This window comes from Urocampus carinirostris, chromosome 1 (assembly GCF_059441175.1).
Source record: "Urocampus carinirostris isolate Australia breed hairy pipefish chromosome 1, RoL_Ucar_1.0, whole genome shotgun sequence".
NCBI classification, from domain to species: Eukaryota; Metazoa; Chordata; class Actinopteri; order Syngnathiformes; family Syngnathidae; genus Urocampus; species Urocampus carinirostris.
Genome location: NC_142349.1, coordinates 23,580,323 through 23,600,194, shown reverse-complemented (window position 1 = coordinate 23,600,194; position 19,872 = coordinate 23,580,323). Strand labels below are relative to the sequence as shown.

At 40.0% G+C, this 19,872-nt stretch overlaps 1 protein-coding gene across 1 annotated transcript in view; it reads right to left on the bottom strand.

Annotated features, from left to right (window-relative positions):
* LOC148373995 (rho-related GTP-binding protein RhoN-like) overlaps positions 1-19,872 on the bottom strand; it is a 59,978-nt gene extending 40,106 nt beyond the window's left edge. The window contains exons 1-2 of the mRNA XM_088330953.1: positions 19,524-19,872; positions 13,196-13,283 (exon numbers count right to left, since the gene is read on the bottom strand). Coding sequence (XP_088187079.1) covers positions 13,196-13,283; positions 19,524-19,625 — 190 coding nt within the window. The 5' untranslated portion in view covers positions 19,626-19,872. The remainder of the gene's footprint in view (positions 1-13,195; positions 13,284-19,523) is intronic.

Here is a 19,872-nt window from a genome sequence, read left to right as displayed (position 1 = left end):
TTTAAAATTTAGAAAATGCTGGTAAACGGAAAAAAAATACAAAATAAGAAATTTAAACAAATGGAATAGACATTATATATATATACATATATACACACACATATATATATATATATATATATATATATATATATATATATATACACAGTATTTGTATTGGTAATTTTGAATAATCTTTGAGATATGGAATAAGACGACACAACATTGACTTGGGTGTACTACATAAAAAAACTACGTACGTTTATTTTACTTTTGAATGCATTTTAATGGAGGTAATGCTTTCAAGGTTAATCTGTTCCATCAAAACACTTCCGAAGCAACACAGCTAAAAATTAATTAGCGACAAATGCATCTTGCATTTTTTTCTGTTTTTATAGATCAATAAAACAAAAATAACAAAGCTTATGTTGCATTAAGGACCACAATATGAAGCATTACGGATTGTGTTATGATCTCATTACTGTTGGGGGCAAAACATTATAACAGGTTCAATTGTTTTTATGTTTATTTGAACGAAAATTTCCACTTGAGCGCGTCAATTTGGGAATTAAACGTTGGCGTTTGGTTAATGAGTAAAGCTTAAAATAATGTTAATTACCTTCTATTGATGGGCAACAAAGAAAAACAGCCTCTCTGCGCTCAAAGTTTGTCTTTCGTTTCTTCTGTTAAGGGCCCGGTCACACAGACATTTGCGGCTGAATGACGGCCAGAAATTTCTGCCCTAGAGGCGGACGCAATTGGACGTATTGAGCTCGCCGTTGAATCGTTATGAAGCTGTGCTTGACTCGAGTTCGGGAATTGGCGAGCGGGTAGCAACGTGATTTACTTTTGCCCTGGTTAATACTTCAGAGCGCGGGTACAATTACTTTAACGAGCGTAGAGAGGCTCGAATGCGACCAGAATTATCCAGTCGTGAAGCAGATGCCGCTAGGACGTTGTTTGACGTTTAGAGCCCGCAATATACACGAGATAGAGCAGTGCTTTACTCGCGGTCGCAAATTTTCACGTGGTTGGGCGCGTTCAAAACTTTTGAGCAGCTCAAAAGTTTGAGCACGTGTTTAAAACGCGTGCCGCACACGTGGTCAACACGAGTTAATGACGCAGAAATGACGTGCTATGGTCGCGGCCAGGGCGCAGTTACACTTGGGTAGGACGGGGAATTTCAGCGGGTAATCGTGGGTGGAGCATGGTAATAGCATGTTCTGTGCCTGTATCGCGGTGTTATTACGTGAAATTAGCGTGTTACGCGTGTGACAGTCAAACGCCTTTCTCTGCGTATAAACAGCGCAAATGCCGAGCGTGCTCGTGACGTCAAAGGGGTGAACATCCCCGTCAGCGTAGTTTCTCTTCATTTCGAATAAATTATTTGGTGCATCTGTTATGTTTGCAGTAAGGCTGTGAAGCTAGGACCTTAACTTTGCTTTTTGGCTGAGATTAAGAATCCCAGCTATTATGCCTTAATACACATTTGGATCCTGATAGATATTGAATAATGAGGTAAACCTCACTAGACCCTTCAGCCCCACCCCCTCTCCATCCTCATAACAACTTGGTCTTAATCCATTTTAATATCTTGACATATGTTAACTCGAGAGTAAAATAAGAATGATGCTATAACTTGTAAACATTTTCCTCACGAGTCTGCGATTTATACCATCATGTTCTTCTACAGCCCGGTTCCAAAATTAGCGTTCCCCCGCTACTTCAACCATGTTTACATCATCCTATCTCACAATGAAGTAAGGAATGCAATGACGAATATACAATCAATACCTCTTCATTATTCATTTGTTGGAAATGTAGAACAGATTAAACCGTTCCGTCATTGTTATTATTGTGAACGTAAATTGACGGTAGATCCCCACCCCCCTCGCGTGAACGCGCATTCTCCTGCGCTCCCAACGAATGCGAACATATTCTATATAAAACACTTATTAAAACTATAAAGCGAGCTAATTATAATAATTGGGAGATCCTAGTCTATATAACGCGTTTATTTAAACCAAAAATTGCGATCTTATTTTACAAAATGCGTTTGTTAACATGGAAGGAAAAGTCACGTGAGGGTGTAGGGCGGTTTGGTTGGTTGTTGTTGGTCTAAACACGGAAAGGACCCGCAAATGACGCGATGAGAGGAAGGGGAACAGTCGCCGGCGTCTTTTTTCCGGCCACACCACAGGTCAAAAGCGGGTTGGCCATTTTTGCGCATTTTCCATTGCGGGTAAACACGGGCGAAAAAAAATCCCAAAATTTTAGCCGTCATTCAGCCGCAAATGTCTGTGTGACCGGGCCCTAACTGGGGAGTTACTATATGACCAATATTGGTGGGTCTGTGCCCTTCTAATGTTACCTTTAATCTTGTGCATGTTTCTAAGCTTTGCTGACTTTGTACGTCCGAAATTTCCACATGCTTGGCTTACTATGTTTTTGTTATTTTGAGAAACATTATTTTTTGTCAATTTCACCACTCTGATAGAAAAGCTTGCCAAGTTAGGAATTACAGGATTCCCTTGATATTTCACGCTTCGGTTATCGTTAGTTCATTGCTTCGCGCATTTGAAATTAATTGTCTTTATTGTTGTAAGCGAATCTTGCATTGTGTTCTACAGAAGACAGCAAATTATATCACGGAGGAAGGTAAAGGAGGGCTTTGTGTTTTGGGTGGGTGTGACTGTGAATGCAACTGTGGTAGGCTTGTGTATGCTGTCGGTCAAACAATGGTGAAGTTGCACACGTGGCCACCAAAACAAACTGCGGATCGTTACGTTGAAAATAAATTCATCAATTAAATCGAACTCTGAGGAAAGTCAGGAGAAAGCAAAGAAATGGTGAACACCAGCAGGTGCTCCATGGATTGTTATGGGGTAGGGTAAGAGACTAAGGTCGCGTTGAGGGAGAAGGCAATAGCGGTGCCGCAGGTCCAGCATACTGCAGCTGGGCTACATAACAACTCTCACAATTAGCTAATGAGCCTGCATCTCATCAACGCCAGATTTATTACCTATGAAATGGATGACCTGGAGCTTCAACTTGTGGGAAACAGCTACATTCTTGACCCTTGTATTTTAATTATCACAGAGACCTGGCTAAACCAGAAATCCCCAATACTAGCATGCAGCTAGCCGGCCACTCTCTAAATCGGTTTCAAACACTGAAAGGAGAAGCCCTCCAACTTTTGTATTATGAGAATAAAGACCATTCACTAGATCTATTTATAGTATGTCTAGAGTTGTTATATTGTCATATACTCTCAGGCGGTAAGGATGTCATCTCAAAGTAAGTTTGACCTTTGGGGGCCCTTCAAAGCGGTGCAATTACTTTGTGGAATTTCATGTTGCGCAGGGGGTTCAAATCTCTATTAACCAAAATAACTTAAGGATGGCTGTATTTTGGAACTTTGTTTAACGAGTAAAAGCTTAAAACCAGTTTTCCAGCCGCATGTCATCAAGATGTGTCATCAAGCACTCATTGCCTCGGGCAGCCTCGAGGCACAGACACACCGAAAGTCCTGTTTGAAAAATAAGAGATTTTTTTCCTGCAGCTGAACCCAAACTTTACCATCTTAACTTCTAAAAAAGTAAAATAAAAGACAAAGTACACAAAGAGGTCACAGTGACAATTTACACGAGTCTGCTCAGACCCCACATCACATAAAGTCACGTGACGGCACCTTGGGGTTCTCTGCTGAGATGAAGCCCGTTTGAACGTCCACTCTGTTTGCTGTTTGCTTAGGCTTCAAAATGCCCGGAACGGTCCAATCCGTCGGGAATGAGAGTATGATGAGAACACGAATGTCAGAGGACCGCTGTTGCTGCAGACTTGCGGAAATGATCGCACCTCTGAGAGAGATTTAAATAAATAAGCTAATGAGTCTCAATACTAGAGTGCTCCATGGCAACTAATCACTTCCAATTCAACTCCTGGAGGTATCGTTTAGGTGTATTGTAAAGAGCTTTAAAAGACAACTGCTTCAATGCAAGTCAGAGGTAAGATCAGGGAGAAAAAAGCCAACCGGACCCGACCAGAGTCTGCGGGTTGTAAAACCCAACCTAGCCTGAGGACAACCAACTTGATTTGAGGGACCAAGCCCAAAGCAAACCCACATGTTTTTTTATTTGTGAGGATCATGAGAAGGAGGTGTGACTGAACCCTCTCAATTTCAGGTCGGGCTTGGGGTTAAGATCGTATCTCTAATACAAGTGGACTGTAACATTCAAACAATGTAGTGTTGTGATGAATCGGTGAGGCTTTGTGTAGTGTTGCCAAAACAACACACTGCTGGCGCTGGGCGATACTGTAACATTGAATACTGACACCTGCTGTATCGCAAAAATACCAGCATGCGACCCACAGACTGAACTGTCACAGGGTATTTTCAAAGATATTCCCAAACAGAAATGCCAATATTTTTTCAATTAGGCACTGTCTTCCTCCTCACAATTATGCAAATATGTTGCAAAATATTCCACATGCAGGGGGAAATCAAGACATTTTCTCTTAAATCCGACCCATCCGACTTGTGTGACGTCATTGAAGGAACACATCACTTTCAAAATGGCGACACCCATTAACAAGCAACATACAGGCAGAACTTGAAAAGACATAACACAGAGCAATGGAGCACACTTTTGGAGTGAAGAGGAGACAAGCACTACCAGTACTTTGTTGATTGTCTTGTGTGAAATGAAAAAAATAAATGTAGAAACGGCATCTATTTTCAAAATGACATCACTCATGCTTTGGCCACTATAAAATGGCGGCGCCCTCTGTTGGCTGCGGCTGCATCGGCTCGCTACAACGGGTCAGGTGTATCGACATTTTGTTCTGTGTACATTGTTACAAAGAATGACAATACAAAGAAAATTATTATTATTAATATTATTATTATAATTAGATTACTCGCCATGTATGTGGGATTGTTCGTTCATTACTAGTCGTGACAACGAACTATTCTGTCTGGTCCAAAAACCTAAATTTTGATCTTAATCTCATCAACAAGTAAAATTAAGTTTTCACTGTTTTTGTTTTTTTTCCAATATTTTAAAGGGTTTAGTCACTGCCCATCAATAAGCATCAAGCCTCTAGGAATGATTTGAGTGTGATAAAGAACAATTAGATGGCAGCTTTGATCAGATCTTTGTCCACACATCGAGGGATTTCACCACTTCCTAGTATTGCTTTCGATTTCCGACAGATTATTGTGTGTAGGCAGCCCCACGTAGCAAGTAGGCATACTAAAGCAGTGTGGTGATTGTCGTGACTTATGGACAAATGGTAAAGTGCAGTAATAACTACCCAATAGAGCTTATTCCTATCAAAAAAGATCACAAAGTCCCAACATCTGGTCAGGGATGGATGACGTTTTGTACACGTGTGCAGGGAAGCAGTTGCCTGAGAGAACGCGATAGCAATGGTGACCGAAAGTTCCTTATTTTGCAAGCAAAGTGCCCTTGTGCTCATGGAAAGCAATGTTTAGATATTGGAGGTATCACAAATGGGGAAAACTCATTGAAGTGAAATTTGCGCTTGAAATGCATCCTTTCACAAAAAGACGATTTTCTCAGAGGAAACAAGTATTTTTTAAGAAACTTAGCAATGTTCGACTGTTGTTTACTGTGTACTTTTTTCTACTGAAGATGAGGGTTCAAGCCTTCTTTTGACATGCCCTATGTTTAGTGAGTGAGTGAGTGAGTGAGTGAGTGAGTGAGTGAGTGAGTGAGTGAGTGAGTAAAAATGTAAGGGTTACTTCCTTGTAAATAACCATACTGTTTTTTAATCAATACCTATTCTTAGACAAGACCTTCACACGAAAATGGCAAGATGCCACGATAAACCTCCAAAATCTATTCCATAAACTCCTCCCAAAGCCTTACTCTCATTCGAGAAAAGGAAACAACGAGAAGGAGATCATTTATGGATGGTGATGGAAGTAGTTTGATGGCATTTGGGATAATGTAGGGGAGCAATGTGTGTATGTGGAGGGGATCAATGAGGCTTTGTGAGGCCAGGCGGGGGCTTCACTTGTGAAGCTGCAATTAAGAATCCAATCATCCGCAAACTTTTGTGTGAAAGCAAGAAGACTGAGAAAAAATGCATCATTGCAGATCCAAAGGGTTCCCGAAAAGCAAAGTCTCACTCATCCCTTGTCAGGTTTTCTTTCGAGTCATATTTAGACACCCAGTGATTAAAGAGCTCAATTTAATTAAGGCACTATTGATTAAAGACTGAAGCCCATGTTATTAAAGGTATTCTCAATTGATGTAAGGAGTTAATGTTTGCGCCTAGTCTGTCTTGGACGAGTTAAGTCCAGTTTGGGGTAATGGTGGAAAGGTGTACAGGACATATATGCACACTTTGGGCGCAGTTGTCAAACTAAAGCTACACGATCACTTTCAGATAATTTTCAAATTGTTGCCAAATCTGCATCATTTTCATCCTGGTCATTATGGAAGAGGGGTAGAAAATAATGTAATCGCCACTTAAATATTTAAGGGGGGTTGTGTAGCCTCATGTTGGGTTTAGATTAGCGCCTATAGTTCTTATCAGTCATTTTTGGATGTGTGAAAAATGTTGAAATTTGTTTGAGTAATAGTTATCTTTATACTTGAATAAAATATAAAAACATTCAAGAATGTCTCAATTACTTAAGGTGTGGGACCTCTTAAAAAATGGAAAACATAGAATCAGTGAACACAAAACAAGTATTGAACTCATAAAAGCAGCACGTAAAAACAGTCCAAAGATCCATACGATGTTACCCTTAAGAAAATGTTTAACGTAAAAATAATTCCTGCAACAGGAGCAACACAACTAATTCCATTAAAACAGCTAAAGAACTCTCTTAATAAACACTTTGAATATTTAATCTGATCTAATATGATCTTTTTCTTGATTAGTGATTCGTTTTAAACCAATAAAAAATGTATATAAACTGACATATATTCTGGTAACAGGCGGCGCGGCGGATGGGTGGTTAGCTAGCAGCCCCACGGTGCAGAAGTTCAGGGTTTAAGTCCAGCTACCGCAGCCTCCCGGTGGGGAGTTTGCATGTTCTCCCTGTGCCTGCGTGGATTTCCTTCTGGGCACTCCGGTTTCCTCCCACTTTCCCAAAAACCTGCATGTCAGGTTAATTGGCCGGTCCAAATTTACCCTAGGTGTGTCTGTCTCTGGCAACCAGTTCAGGGTGTCCCCTGCCCACTGCCCGAAGGTAACTGGGATGGGCTCCAGCGACCCTACTGAGGATAAACGGTGCAGATAATAGATGGATGGATATTCTGGTAACTGTCTATTACACCACGGTGAGGATGAGTCACCCGAGCAACAAGGAGACACTTGAGATTGTTGAAGCAGGATGCGCCTCAGAGCAATCGGCACAAAGCGGCACTCACTGCTCACCCAATCAGTTCGTCTCGTTGAGAAAAACAAGGGGAAACCGGAGACTCGGTACGCCACCAAACACTCACTACAGACAGAATAGAAACAGAATCAAACATAAATGTAAAACCTATAAAACTGTAAATAATTCAAAGTAAAAGTGCTCAGAGTTATTTAAAATGCAATTAACACAAGCAAGTTTATTCCATTTCAATTCTTTGAGTAAAGTGGCTGGTTATGGTGAAAAACAGTACATATTTTGGGGATTTTTTTAGCTTCCAGTGGACAAGACAGTGAATAGTGACAAGAAAATGTAGAAAGGAAGAAAATAATGAAAACATTAACGATAATGGTGAGTCAGTCGGCGCAGGCTAACGGAACAGTCACATTCACATAGTCGCCAGAGAAAACTAATAGCAACGGTCGTGAACTAGATTCTCGAAGCCCATAGTTTAGCGTCAACCAATGTATTTTGGGGATGAACGGATTGACTGTCACAAAAAGAACACATCTGCAAAATAAAAGTGGTCAACTATTTGCATCACCTCTGAGGGGCTGAAATTTGGGGTGCAGGAGGCAATTGTATTTCTTTTTCTTTTTTGCTCAGCTTTTCACTAGGTTTTTGTTTTTTAGGGTACCCGTAGCAGCGAGATAGTGGGCGATTATGTTTTCTTCCTTTAGGTGAGGCTCATTTTATGTGACATAGCAGTTCCTTGACCTGCAAGTGTTTGTTTGTTTTTGCTGAGTAATGAGTAATACAAAGTCTCCATTTGAGTGTGACCCGAGCACATTAAGGATTGGTGTATAATTGATTGATTTGATTTTCACATTATTTCTTAATTTTTGTATTTTTATATTGTGTAGGGAATTTCAAACATTTTGGGGGGAAAACAGTGGAATATTTTTTTGTGATAAACCCGATTTGGCCCAATCTCACCCAGACTCTGTCTCCAGTGGCCCCCAAAGTAGTTGAGTTCGAGGCCCTGCCTTAGTTAAGTCATCACAACATCGTTTCGGAAGCTTGAAAATGCTTATTTGTTCATTTTTGGCATACAAAAATGTGGTGCCTAAAATCCAGTGCGTCCTTGACTCATTCAGTGCAATAACGTCTAAAGATGTTTTCAGAAGCATTGTCCCTGAGTACCAAAATATTTTGGAGGGTTTGTTTCATTTAAAAGAAAATAAAAGGGGTTTGGCGCAGCTCATCAGTAAGTATCAAGCCTCTAAGAATGATTTTAGTGTGAAAAATCACCGTTAGATGGCAGGAGTGAGGAAGCCCCCACTTCCTAGTTTTGCTTGTATGCAGCGATTGAGAGTGTTAAATGACCCCTGAGTAGGCGTGGTGAAGCAGTATATGAAAGAGTAAATATATGGATATGGTTTGACAGACGATCCAACAGAGCTTTTTTTCTTTCTAAAATAGAGATAACAATTGTCAGGGCAGAAAGGGATGATGATTCGTGCACATCCTGAGGGACCCGATGGCCATTGTGACAAAGCTGTGTGATCACGTCACCGGAATCATCAGACGCTGAAAAGTTCTGGCAAAGTTAATACATTGTTCATGCATAGGTTCAGAGTTCTCGCTATAAAAAGTATTTTGAAAGCAAGTGCCCCTGTGTTTATGAAAAGCATTGTTTATATCAGGAGTCTTTAACATTTTCAAGTTGAGTGCTCCTTTTTGTTACGAAATAGAGCAAAGGGCACGCAGTTTCATATGCATTTCTAAAATAACTTGTCATGCTATTACCATGTTGTTGCTATGTTATTAGCAGGTTAAGTATTAAGGAGTGGGCTAAATAGACTCAGTTAACCACTAAAAATATTATTTTACTAGAAAATCACCATCAAAAAAATATTTTCAAAACAGGTACACGAGAACCTTAGGGGGCATCTCCACCTTGGAGACCCCTGGTATGGATATTTGAAGTATCACTAATGCAAAAAAAATGCATCATAGTGAAGGTTCTACTTGAAATGCATCCTTTTACAAGAAGACGTTTTTGCTCAGAAGTAAGAACTAAGCAATGTTCAACCGTTGTTTACTAAACAATGGTAAAAGCTAGAGACATACTCTCTTTTTCTAATGAAAGATGCATGTTTGACCTTTCTTTTGCTATGTCTTATGCATACAAAACAACCGAACAAAATATTCTGTAGGTCTTCAAAAATGAGTCAAATGGCAAAAGTTAGCTGGCACCAGCTCTTCCAATTTGAGAGAAACGGGATGCGCCTAAGAGCGATCGGCACGGCGGCGCTGCGGATGCATTGAATGAGTTCATAAACGGTATTTTTCAAAGTAACCGTCTACATTTTCAACTAAATAAACAACATTGGGGGTAACCTGCCTGGATTTTCCAATGAAAGCTTATTTTCATTGTTCTGAAAATCTTCAACTATCTGCGTGGATATTGGTGCAGACATACCAACATGCACAAAAAAATGAAACAAAGGTGTGTGGGGCTCATTCGTGGCCTGCTGAAGGGGGACATGTTTGCGGTGGCAAAAAAACGAAAAAAATCAGCGAATGGTCGATCCGGGTTATAAAGACGCAAAGAAGCACAACATTCCCACAGCGACCATGGGCACGGTGACAAGGTGCAGCTCCTAAGTTGAGTTACGGCCTCTGGGGGACACGAGGGTTTGGGCGGGGGTAGAACAAGTTCAGTTGCTGATTGGCGGCCTCAAGGAGATATGGGGCCAACACAAAAACAACAACATTCCTTTCCCGGCTGACCATGAGGCAGCGTCTAAAGATCCAAAGATAGTTTCATGATGGGAATGTTTATGCTAGTTGTTCAGACTTGCCGGAGTCTCGGATTCTGATGTTTTTGATTGTCATCAAGTGCTGAAGGGCTTCTGATCAGGTTAAGAAAACACCCACATAAACACTTGGGGGAGTGGCAGACTTGTCCTGCTTGTCCAATTTTCCCGCAGGGAACTGAGAAAGTTATCAGTGGCCATTTTAGCCAATTATTATTAAGTTTCTACTATTGCTATCTACATGTTTGCCTCTTTTTGCCCCCATTTCGTTGACTAGGATACATTTTAAGTTTATTTTATAGCATATGATTTGGTATTTAGCAAGGCTTGTTGTAGTAGAGGAATGGCATTGTAGTTTTAACCTCTCATGTCAACAGCCTGTCTGACCACTCCGACCCTTCCCCCCCTCCAATGGCCTCTCAAACAAAGTAGTGCTCTAGGCTAGTGGTTCTCAAATGGAACTATATCTACCGCTGGGATTACATGAAGGCACTCTAAGGAGGGACTTGTGATATGAAAACAAATTTTAAAATTAGAATACCAAACCCATCCTGAAAATATTTCCGCTTAGGTATATCACAAAAATGATGAGATGTGCTATGGGAAACTTCTAGTCATCAGCTACAAACAAAACGACGTGTAACACCATCAGAGGACACATTGGACCCTACAAAGAACTGTGCGCAGAAGAAAACTGCAGTTTTATGGTAACCACACAATATCATCAGGAGTGGCCAAGATCATTCTCCAGGGCACAGTCCAAGGGGGCAGGAGTAGAAGAAGACCGAAAAAGAACTGGGTCAACAACAATAAGTAATGGACTGGTGCCAAATTTGCCACAACCCAACCGTAGGCCAGAAACCGTCAGGAGAGGAGAAAGCTGTCCAGAGATGTATCCTCAGTGGTGTCCTGATAACCCAAGCGGTTAAGGGATCCGTAAACCAATATCACAAAAAGAAAGTTGAGAACCACGGTTTTAACCAACACCCCGGTGTGTGCCGTTGTCAAATCTTAATGCTGAGGATATGCTCCTCCCACATTAGTTGGATTAGTCAGGATTCTCCACTCACAACTTTAACCTTTTAAAACATCTCCGTCAGCAAGCTGAACATATGGATGGAAACATAAAAAAAACTCCCAGTACTCCAGGGGTGTCATGATTACTTATTGCCCTCACCTGTGCCCGCTTGTTTGGTGCCAGCTGCTGCTTGTTGCCTGGTTCCCTCCTATTTAAACTCAGTACTCCATTCACTCCTTGTCAGTCCGTCAGCAAACCTCCGCATACACAAGGCAAACACTATTTGACTCTTGCTCCCGTCTGTCCCGTCCTCACCTGTATTCTGCTCGTCTATCCCTGACTTCCGGGTTGTCTACGGCTACTTGACTCGTTTTGGCACACCGACCACACTCCGATCTCCCGCTCCGGCTACTTGACCCGTTTTGGCACACTGACTACACACCTATCTCCCGCTCCGGCTACTTGACCCGTTTTGGCACATCGACCACGCTCCGATCGCCAGTCACGGCAACTCCACTCGTTTCCGCATTCCGACCACGCTCCGATCCCGTGAGCTCCTTGCTCCTCCTGTCCAACGAGCACCGGACCACTGTCATTTGTTTCCCTGTACCTGACTTCCTCGATTCTACAATAAAACTTTGTGTGAAACGTTATACGTTTCGGTCTAGCATCTGTTATGGTTCTGACAAGGGGATCTTAGGACTTTTCCACTTGAGGGAATAAAAGGAATTGGGCTGTAACAGTTAGTTGACAAAAATCTATGTTAAAAATATTTGTCAATAGAATTCTTTTTTCCAACAAATTGATGCATCTCTACTTGAATATAATCTCTGCTCAGAGTCGCTCATGTGCAAATGCGTCTCTGTCTCCCAGTATTACATAGAAATGACCCTGTCAACAACAGGCACGCGTGCCAAAACTTTTAAAAGTTTTAGAGTATTATAGCCAGGATAGAGCGAATAAAAATACTTCATTCAAAGTTTACGAAGCAGACCTTCGTATCATGGCACTACCTCAATGATGCATGAACCTTTAAAGTGGCCAATTGGACTGTTGGGTCTTACTTGCATCACTGAGATTCAAGTAACATTCAAGCCAATACATGGATGGATGACATGCACGGTACTCGTATATTTCGCTGTAAAAGAGAGCTCAGGCGTTATACCAGACTGTGCTTGACAAATGTACAAGAGATTAAATGCATGCAGTCCGAAAAAACCCGTAAGTTGTTAAAAGGTTAAAAATGACAGACAACAGTTGGTAGAACCGTTTCTTTCCAAACTGTTGAGAATCGTTAAGTAGTTTTGTTAGAGACTTTGAAGTTGACCACCGAATGTACAAAAATCACAATCTTTTTTTTTTTGCATTTACTGATTTACGGCTTCTAATGAGCCTGTTCTTGGTTTTATGCATTTAATGACATAGCACTGTGCCTCAATTGGTTTAGGATAGGACATTTTAAATTATTTGCACAAAAAAGTAGTGCCAAGAAAAAACATACTTTTCACTCTACCAATTTTTCTTGTATTTTTTATCATTTGCCACATACTGCAATCAAATCATCTTCATGCTCAATTTAAGAAAAATGTTTAATCGTTGTAAGTTGCAGCCCTACTTATGATAAACATGCCCATTTAAAAATGTTGCCAGTTTAGTACAAAACAGAGTAGAACTGTCAGACATCAAATATTGTGTAGTTCCATAACTGAAATTGAACAGGGAGTTTTGGTGTTTACATATTACTTTGACCAACTTGGTAATTGAATTAAATTAAATGAGTCCCTTCCAGCCATATTCAGTACAGGTATTTAAGAGAAAAGTCATACTGATGTGGGCCAGACCAACTATCAGCCCTCGAAATGACCCTTGAGCCAGAGCATGGGAACACTTAAGAGCGGTCTTCACATGAGGGAAAAACAAACAGAAAATAGGAGGCTACCACCCCAGACCCTGATCAATAAATCTTTATTGCTCAAAACTGTGCGTCAAACGGGAGTTATACCTTAGATTTTAATGGGTATGGATGAGAGCCCATCTTACCTGAAGTGTCCCACATGTTCAGTTCAATGCGGTGCTTGTCAATCTCAAAGCTGGCCGTGTAGTTCTCGAAGACGGTGGGCACGTAGGTCTAGAGAATAAAACAACAACAACATTCAATCACACAGGATTTTTTGATAAATCAGCCCTTTTGTTGGTTACACGCGCCACTTCATTTTAAAAGAATTTTTTTTTTCTTTTTTTAACCAAATCCTGACTTGAAAGCTACACACAAAGCAGCTAATATTTTAGATAATACTCTTCATATTTCTTTCCATACGCTAAATGTATAATTATTAACATTTTATCTATTTTTAGAGCACAATTAGCGTAACAGATCGATGCGGTCATAAAGATGAAATCAATATAATTTCATTACATTTGGAACAGTTAGCCGTTTGAAGTAATGAAACTCAGTGTCTGGGGAACCCCCAGCTCATCTGTTGGTATGCTGACTAAATAATTGGGAGTGGCAAAATGCTGTCACAATGTATTTCATTAGCTTCTAAAATATACCACAACATAACAGGAGGTGATAATGCCGTATGTAAAAATAACAGAAGGAATTCTAAGCAAACAACCATGGAAGTTCTGTGAGCTGAATGTCAAAAACTACTGAGTGTGAAGGCTTTAGTTTGGGCCTGGAAAGAGCACTGATCCAATTTTAAAAAAAAATCTGAATATCTCATACTATAACTGTGATATTTGATTGATCTTAAAATATAGCTAGAAGCAAGATAAATATTTTGAACTTACACATTAAATAGATACATCATATTTTTTCAAATAGTTACGACAGCAGTGTAACATTTTCAAAGGATAAATTGGTCATACTCACTGTGCATTTGTAAGTTAGCTCAGTTCTGTACATGAATAACTATGTAGATAGTAGAAGCAGTTCACATACAATGAAAAAAATAAGTATTTGAACACCTTGCTTTTTTGCTATTCCTCCAACTTAGAAATCATTGAGGGGTCTGAAATTTTAATCAGAGGTGCATGTCCATTGTGAGAGAATAAACTAAAAAGAAAAATCCAGAAATCTCAATGCATGATTTTTTTTAACAATTTATTTGTGCGATACAGCTGCAAAAAAGTATTGAACACCTGTGTATCATCTAACCCTGAAAGACCTATTAGTCCACCCATTAGATGTCCACCTGCTCGCCATGTATCATCCTGAATCAGATGCACCTGTTTGAGGTCGTTAGCTGCATGAAGACACCTGTCCACCGTATACAATCAATAAGACTTTAATTTGTAACATGGCAAAGACCTAAGAGCTGTCCAAAGACACCAGAGACAAAATTGTACACCTCCACAAGGGTGGAAATGGCTACAAAGCAATTTCCAAGCAGCTTGGTAAAAAAAGGTCCACTGTTGGAGCAATCATTAGAAAATGAAAGAAGCTAAAAATGACGCTCAATCTCAATCGGAATGGAGCCCCATGCAAGATATCACCTCGTAGGGTCTAGATGATTTTAAGAAAGGTGAGGAAGAAGCCTGGAACTACCCGACAGGAGTTGGTCAATGACCTGAAAAGACCTCGGACCACCGTTTCCAAGGTTACTGTAGGTAATACACTAAGACGTCATGGTATGAAATCATGCATGGCACGAAAGATTTCCCTGCTTAAACCAGCACATGTCAAAGCCTGTCTTAAGTTTGCATATGACCATTTGGATGATACAGAGGAAGTCATGGGAGAATGTATTGTGGTCAGATGAGACCAAAATAGAACTTTTTGGTCATAATTCCACTAAGCGTGTTAGGAGGAAGAAGAATGAAGAGTACAATCCGAAGAACACCATCCCTACTCAGAAGCATGGGGCTGGAAGCATCATGCTTTGGGGTTTTTTTTTTCTACACATGGGACAGGACGAGTGCACTGCATTAAAGAGAGGCTGACCGGGCCCATGTATTGTGAGATTTCGGGGAACAACCTCCTTCCCTCAGTCAGAGCTTTGAAGATGGGTCGTGGCTGGGTCTTTCAACACAACAACGACCCGAAGCAAACAGCCAGGAAAACTAAGGAGTGAATCCGTAAGAAGCATACCAAGGTTCTAGCATGGCCCAGCCAGTCTTTAGACCTGATCTCAATCAAAAATCTTTGGAGGGAGCACAAACTACATGTTTCCCAGCGACCGCCCAGAAGCCTGACTGATCTAAAAAAGATCTGTGTGGAGTTGGCCAAGATCCCTTCTGCACTGTGTGCAAACCTGGTGAAAGACTACAGGAAACGTAATAGCAAACAAAGGCTACCGTACCAAATATTAACATTCATTTTCCCAGGTGTTCAAATACTTGTTTGCAGCTGTATCACACAAATAAATTGTTAAAAAATCATGCATTGTGATTTCTGGATTTTTATTTTTAGTGTATCTCTCTCACAGTGGACATGCACCTACGATCAAAATTTTAGACCACTCCGTGATTTCTAAGTAAGAGAAATAGCAAAATAGCAGGGAGTTCAAATACTTATTTTCTTCACTGTAACAATACCTGTCAATCTGTACAATTGTATTGTGTCACACTTGAGTTTTTGATTAAATATTTTAATAAGATTGTATTCTAAAATTAATACGATTTTCATTTAACATACAATTAATTTTCCTGCATTAGATAGATAGATAGATAGATAGATAGATACTTTGTTCATCCCCGAAGGGAAATTCACATTTCCAGCAGCATCCCTGAGCTGAGAACAATCGAGAACAATCGAAAATAACACGGGAGCTGACTGGAGTGGCTGCCATTCGTGACGGCGCCGGAAGAAAAGATTCAATTTGAATCATGTACAAACAAACAAACAATTGAATCATGTACAAACAAACAAACAAACAAAATATTCGTGTTTCAATAAGTGGAGTGTTAATAAAATGGGGGGAAAATAATTAAGCTAAAATGTTTTAATTCCAATAAACATCCTTTTTCAGTCTGTAATTGAGTTTAATCCGGTCAATTACAATTACATTCAAAGATAGTGAAAGTTTATTTAGAAATGTTTAGTAGGAAGCTATATGTCCCCTAAAGGGACAGTGTGAATTATTTGACAACTAGATGTTGCCGTATTGTCTCGTGCAACCAATAACGAGTGCTCAAAAGCCCAAAAGGATAATACAAACTAGAGACATGGAGTGACTAAAACAGACCATTTCTTACTTTTTTGGTCAGAAAAATAGAATAAAATGGAGAAAAAATATAAGGAAAATAAGAGAAAAAAAGAAGAAGTGAAAAAAACAAGACAAGGGGTAAAAAGAAAGAAAAAAAGAAAACAGAAAGAAATAAGAGTGAAAAAGGAAAAAGGCTAGAAAAAAAGACTGGTAATGGGCGGCAGGTTATTTGGTATACTGTACACACATTTTTTTAATCCCAAAAAGGAGAGTTTGGATGCACATTATACAAAAAGGTTTACGGTATTTAAGCAATGATTAATCAGTCAAAAAATATCACTGACCACAGGAATCGAACCTGGATCACAGGGACAGACTTTTAACCAGTAGATCACTAACAATGAAGATGACATGGGAAAGGGCTCTAGATTTGATCTCATCATCACACTAATTTTAGTTACAGTACCACATTGTTAAATATTCTGGCCTATAATTAAAATAATTTATTGACAATGTAAACTATTAACACCGTACCAAAATAAAATGTACAGTGAATTAATCTTTCAAAGTCTGATGCATCATCTGATACACCAAAGAGTTGTATCCCACGTTGTGCTTCTTTAGGTTTATTTACATCTCAGGACAGTAGACGGACTCAAAACAGTGATCATTTGTAAAACCTTTCTCATGGCCAAATCTGAGCACTTTTTAATGACTTTCAAAACCAAATTTTAAACATCTTCAGTACCATTATAAGATGGGATCTGGTGTGATTCATGTATTTTGCTGATCCCAAAAATTTGCGTATGCAATTTTCAATCTCGCGGGACATATGACTTTTAGATATTCGTGAATACATTTTGGATCCGAACAATATGTGTGTAAATATTTTTGAAACAAAGATCTCCCCATATAGGTGTTGTGTAAAACGACGTTGATAAGGAGCTGACATTTTCAATTGCAGGAAGTTCCGTTTCCCGCTACCTTCATTATTTGCATGGCCCATAAATAATAAATAATCTTGCGCGAATACACATTTCATATTGCCCTGTTTAGGTGTATTATGCACGATGATGCTTTATAGGACAATGCCGTACAAACTAATACCAGCTGCCGTTAATCACGAGGGAAGGAGAAATTCAACAACGTAGCAAAACCACCAGAGTAGTGTTTGCGTCATTTTTAAGCAGACTTCTTGAGAAACGTGGCAACAATTTCAAGCATTTACAGGCACTTTACCCGAAAGTGAAGCACTTTTCATATTTTGAAAACACATCATTAAAATACAAGCATTATTAAGGATTTCAAGTACCTGTGGCAACCCCTGTGATTGAACAGGCGTATTATTTGTGTTATTGTTGTTGTTGTTGTTATTATCATAAATGTATTCTTGGGCAAGGCCATGAGAATATTGTCAGACATTACAACAGTGGTTCAGAAAAGGTTGCCGACCAAGGGCAATTTTAGGTTCGGAGCTTCGTGGGTGATGAGCACCCATAGTGTCTGGCTGATTATTATCATTATTATTAGTATTGTTAGTTTAATTTTACTTAACCCTCATGTTGTCCTACATTTAAGGGATGCTTTTGTATTTTTTTTAAACAGCTTACGTTGAAATGTGAATGTAAACTACATTTCGTTTTTTTATCCTGTCGGGCCCAATGTAGGGGCAGTCATAACATTTGAAGTTAAAAAACATATTTTAAGGGATTTTTCACAACACAGTGGAGGGTCATTTTGACCCGGGGACAACAAGAGTGTTGAAGTGATTTAGGATCATTCAACACAGTTCAAGAGTGTCACTTCCCATTTGTGAACATCACATTACACTTTGTGGTTAGGAGAAACGCTATTACTATGCCATGCCAAGTTTGTACTCATTTATTTCTAATAGAGATCACATACACAGATACACCTACGGAACAAGAAACATGGAACCTATTAGACATTGGCGTATTATTTTAAAGAATTTATGATTCCATCCCTACACTTACTGTATTAATTGAATTGATTGTCTTTATTGTCATTGATAATAACATAGTGAGAAATTGTATTCAACGAGTTTGGAAATGGCACTCCAGGGTTAACATATATTAAAGATTTCAAAGATAAAAAGGCAAAACATTTTTTTACTTTTGATCTAGGGGAAATATTCGATAGAACTGCTGGCATTTTTCGGTGAACTCTGCTTCCTTTAACAAGCTGGTCAACTAGTGATCCCAAGAGCAAAGAAGAGATACACAGGTTCGAGCGCATTCTCCATTCGACCCTGGTGCTGTGGAATGCTCTTCCCCCTGAGATTCGATCTGCAACCTCAGTGGAAATGTTTAAATCTAATCTTAAAAAACACTTCTATTCTATAGCATATGAATAGCATATAGTTTATGTTTACAAAATCTGTGTATATTGGTTATTGCAACATCTGTTGGAGCCTGGTCATCCTGGAAGGGGGATTACCTCATGTGCCGTCCCCTCTCAAGGTTTTCATTTTCCTCATGTTGAGGTTTTTGAGTTTTTCCTTGCCTCGATGTAGGTTTTAGATCAGGGGATGGTGTAATAATAGTCTGTAGTTTGCAATAATCTGTGGTCTGTGCAGTCCTTTGAGACTCCTTGCGAATAAGGGCTGTACAAATAAACATGACTTGAATTATTTATACTAAGCTGTGTCGCCTGACCTTGAAGGTTGCAAACCTGTCAAAAACTTGTTGGTGTTGCACTTGGTTTAGCACGTCTTCTTAAATTGGAATCACAGCCAGGTTCTGGATTCTGTTTTGACCAGTGGTCCTTTGAAGCCAGGAATGAAGCCAGCGTAATGCACTAAAGACCTTTATTTGGCCTTTTTTCATCATATTAAAGCCTAGCCTACCCTTTATTACAGAGAAGAGAGGTTTAAAAGTAATAACAATAGTGAAAAATAATATTGGGGGGGGGGGGGGGGTTCTGAATGTGGTGGTACTTTAGCAACCTCAAAAACTGGTTGCTTACGTTCATGTTGCCGTCCACTGATCTAAAAGTGATTATCGCTTCTATGGAAAATAATTTTCTAATGGCAATATTTCATCATGACGTGTCTTTAGAAAATATAATAAAACCATTCATATGAAGTCGTTTAAAAATACATTAACAGAAGTCCGCATTTTTAAAATGCACCTAAGCTTTAATCCGGATCCAAATGTGTTATTCTTTGATTTAAGGAAGGCTGAAATTGTGTTGCTCACCTCCGGGTAGCAATCTTTGGCGAAAACGTGCAGAAGCGCTGTCTTGCCACACTGCGCGTCGCCCACCACCACAATCTTACAGCGGCTGCCCTGACTCTCCATGCCGGTCAGAGGAAAACTCGGTCGTCACCCACATCCGTCACCACCAAACGAACAAACAGTGAAGAATACGGTAGACTTCTTCCGCGGACCTCCCGCGTCTCCGGGACAGCCGTAGCCGCTGTGGTGCTCCTCTGATGCGGCTTATGAATTGTGACAAGTGGAGCCCGGTGACAAGACTCGGAAACACTGAGGTAGCAACGCAGGCAGCCCGGCAGGCAGGGCAAACGCGCGCCGAAGTGCGCGTGCA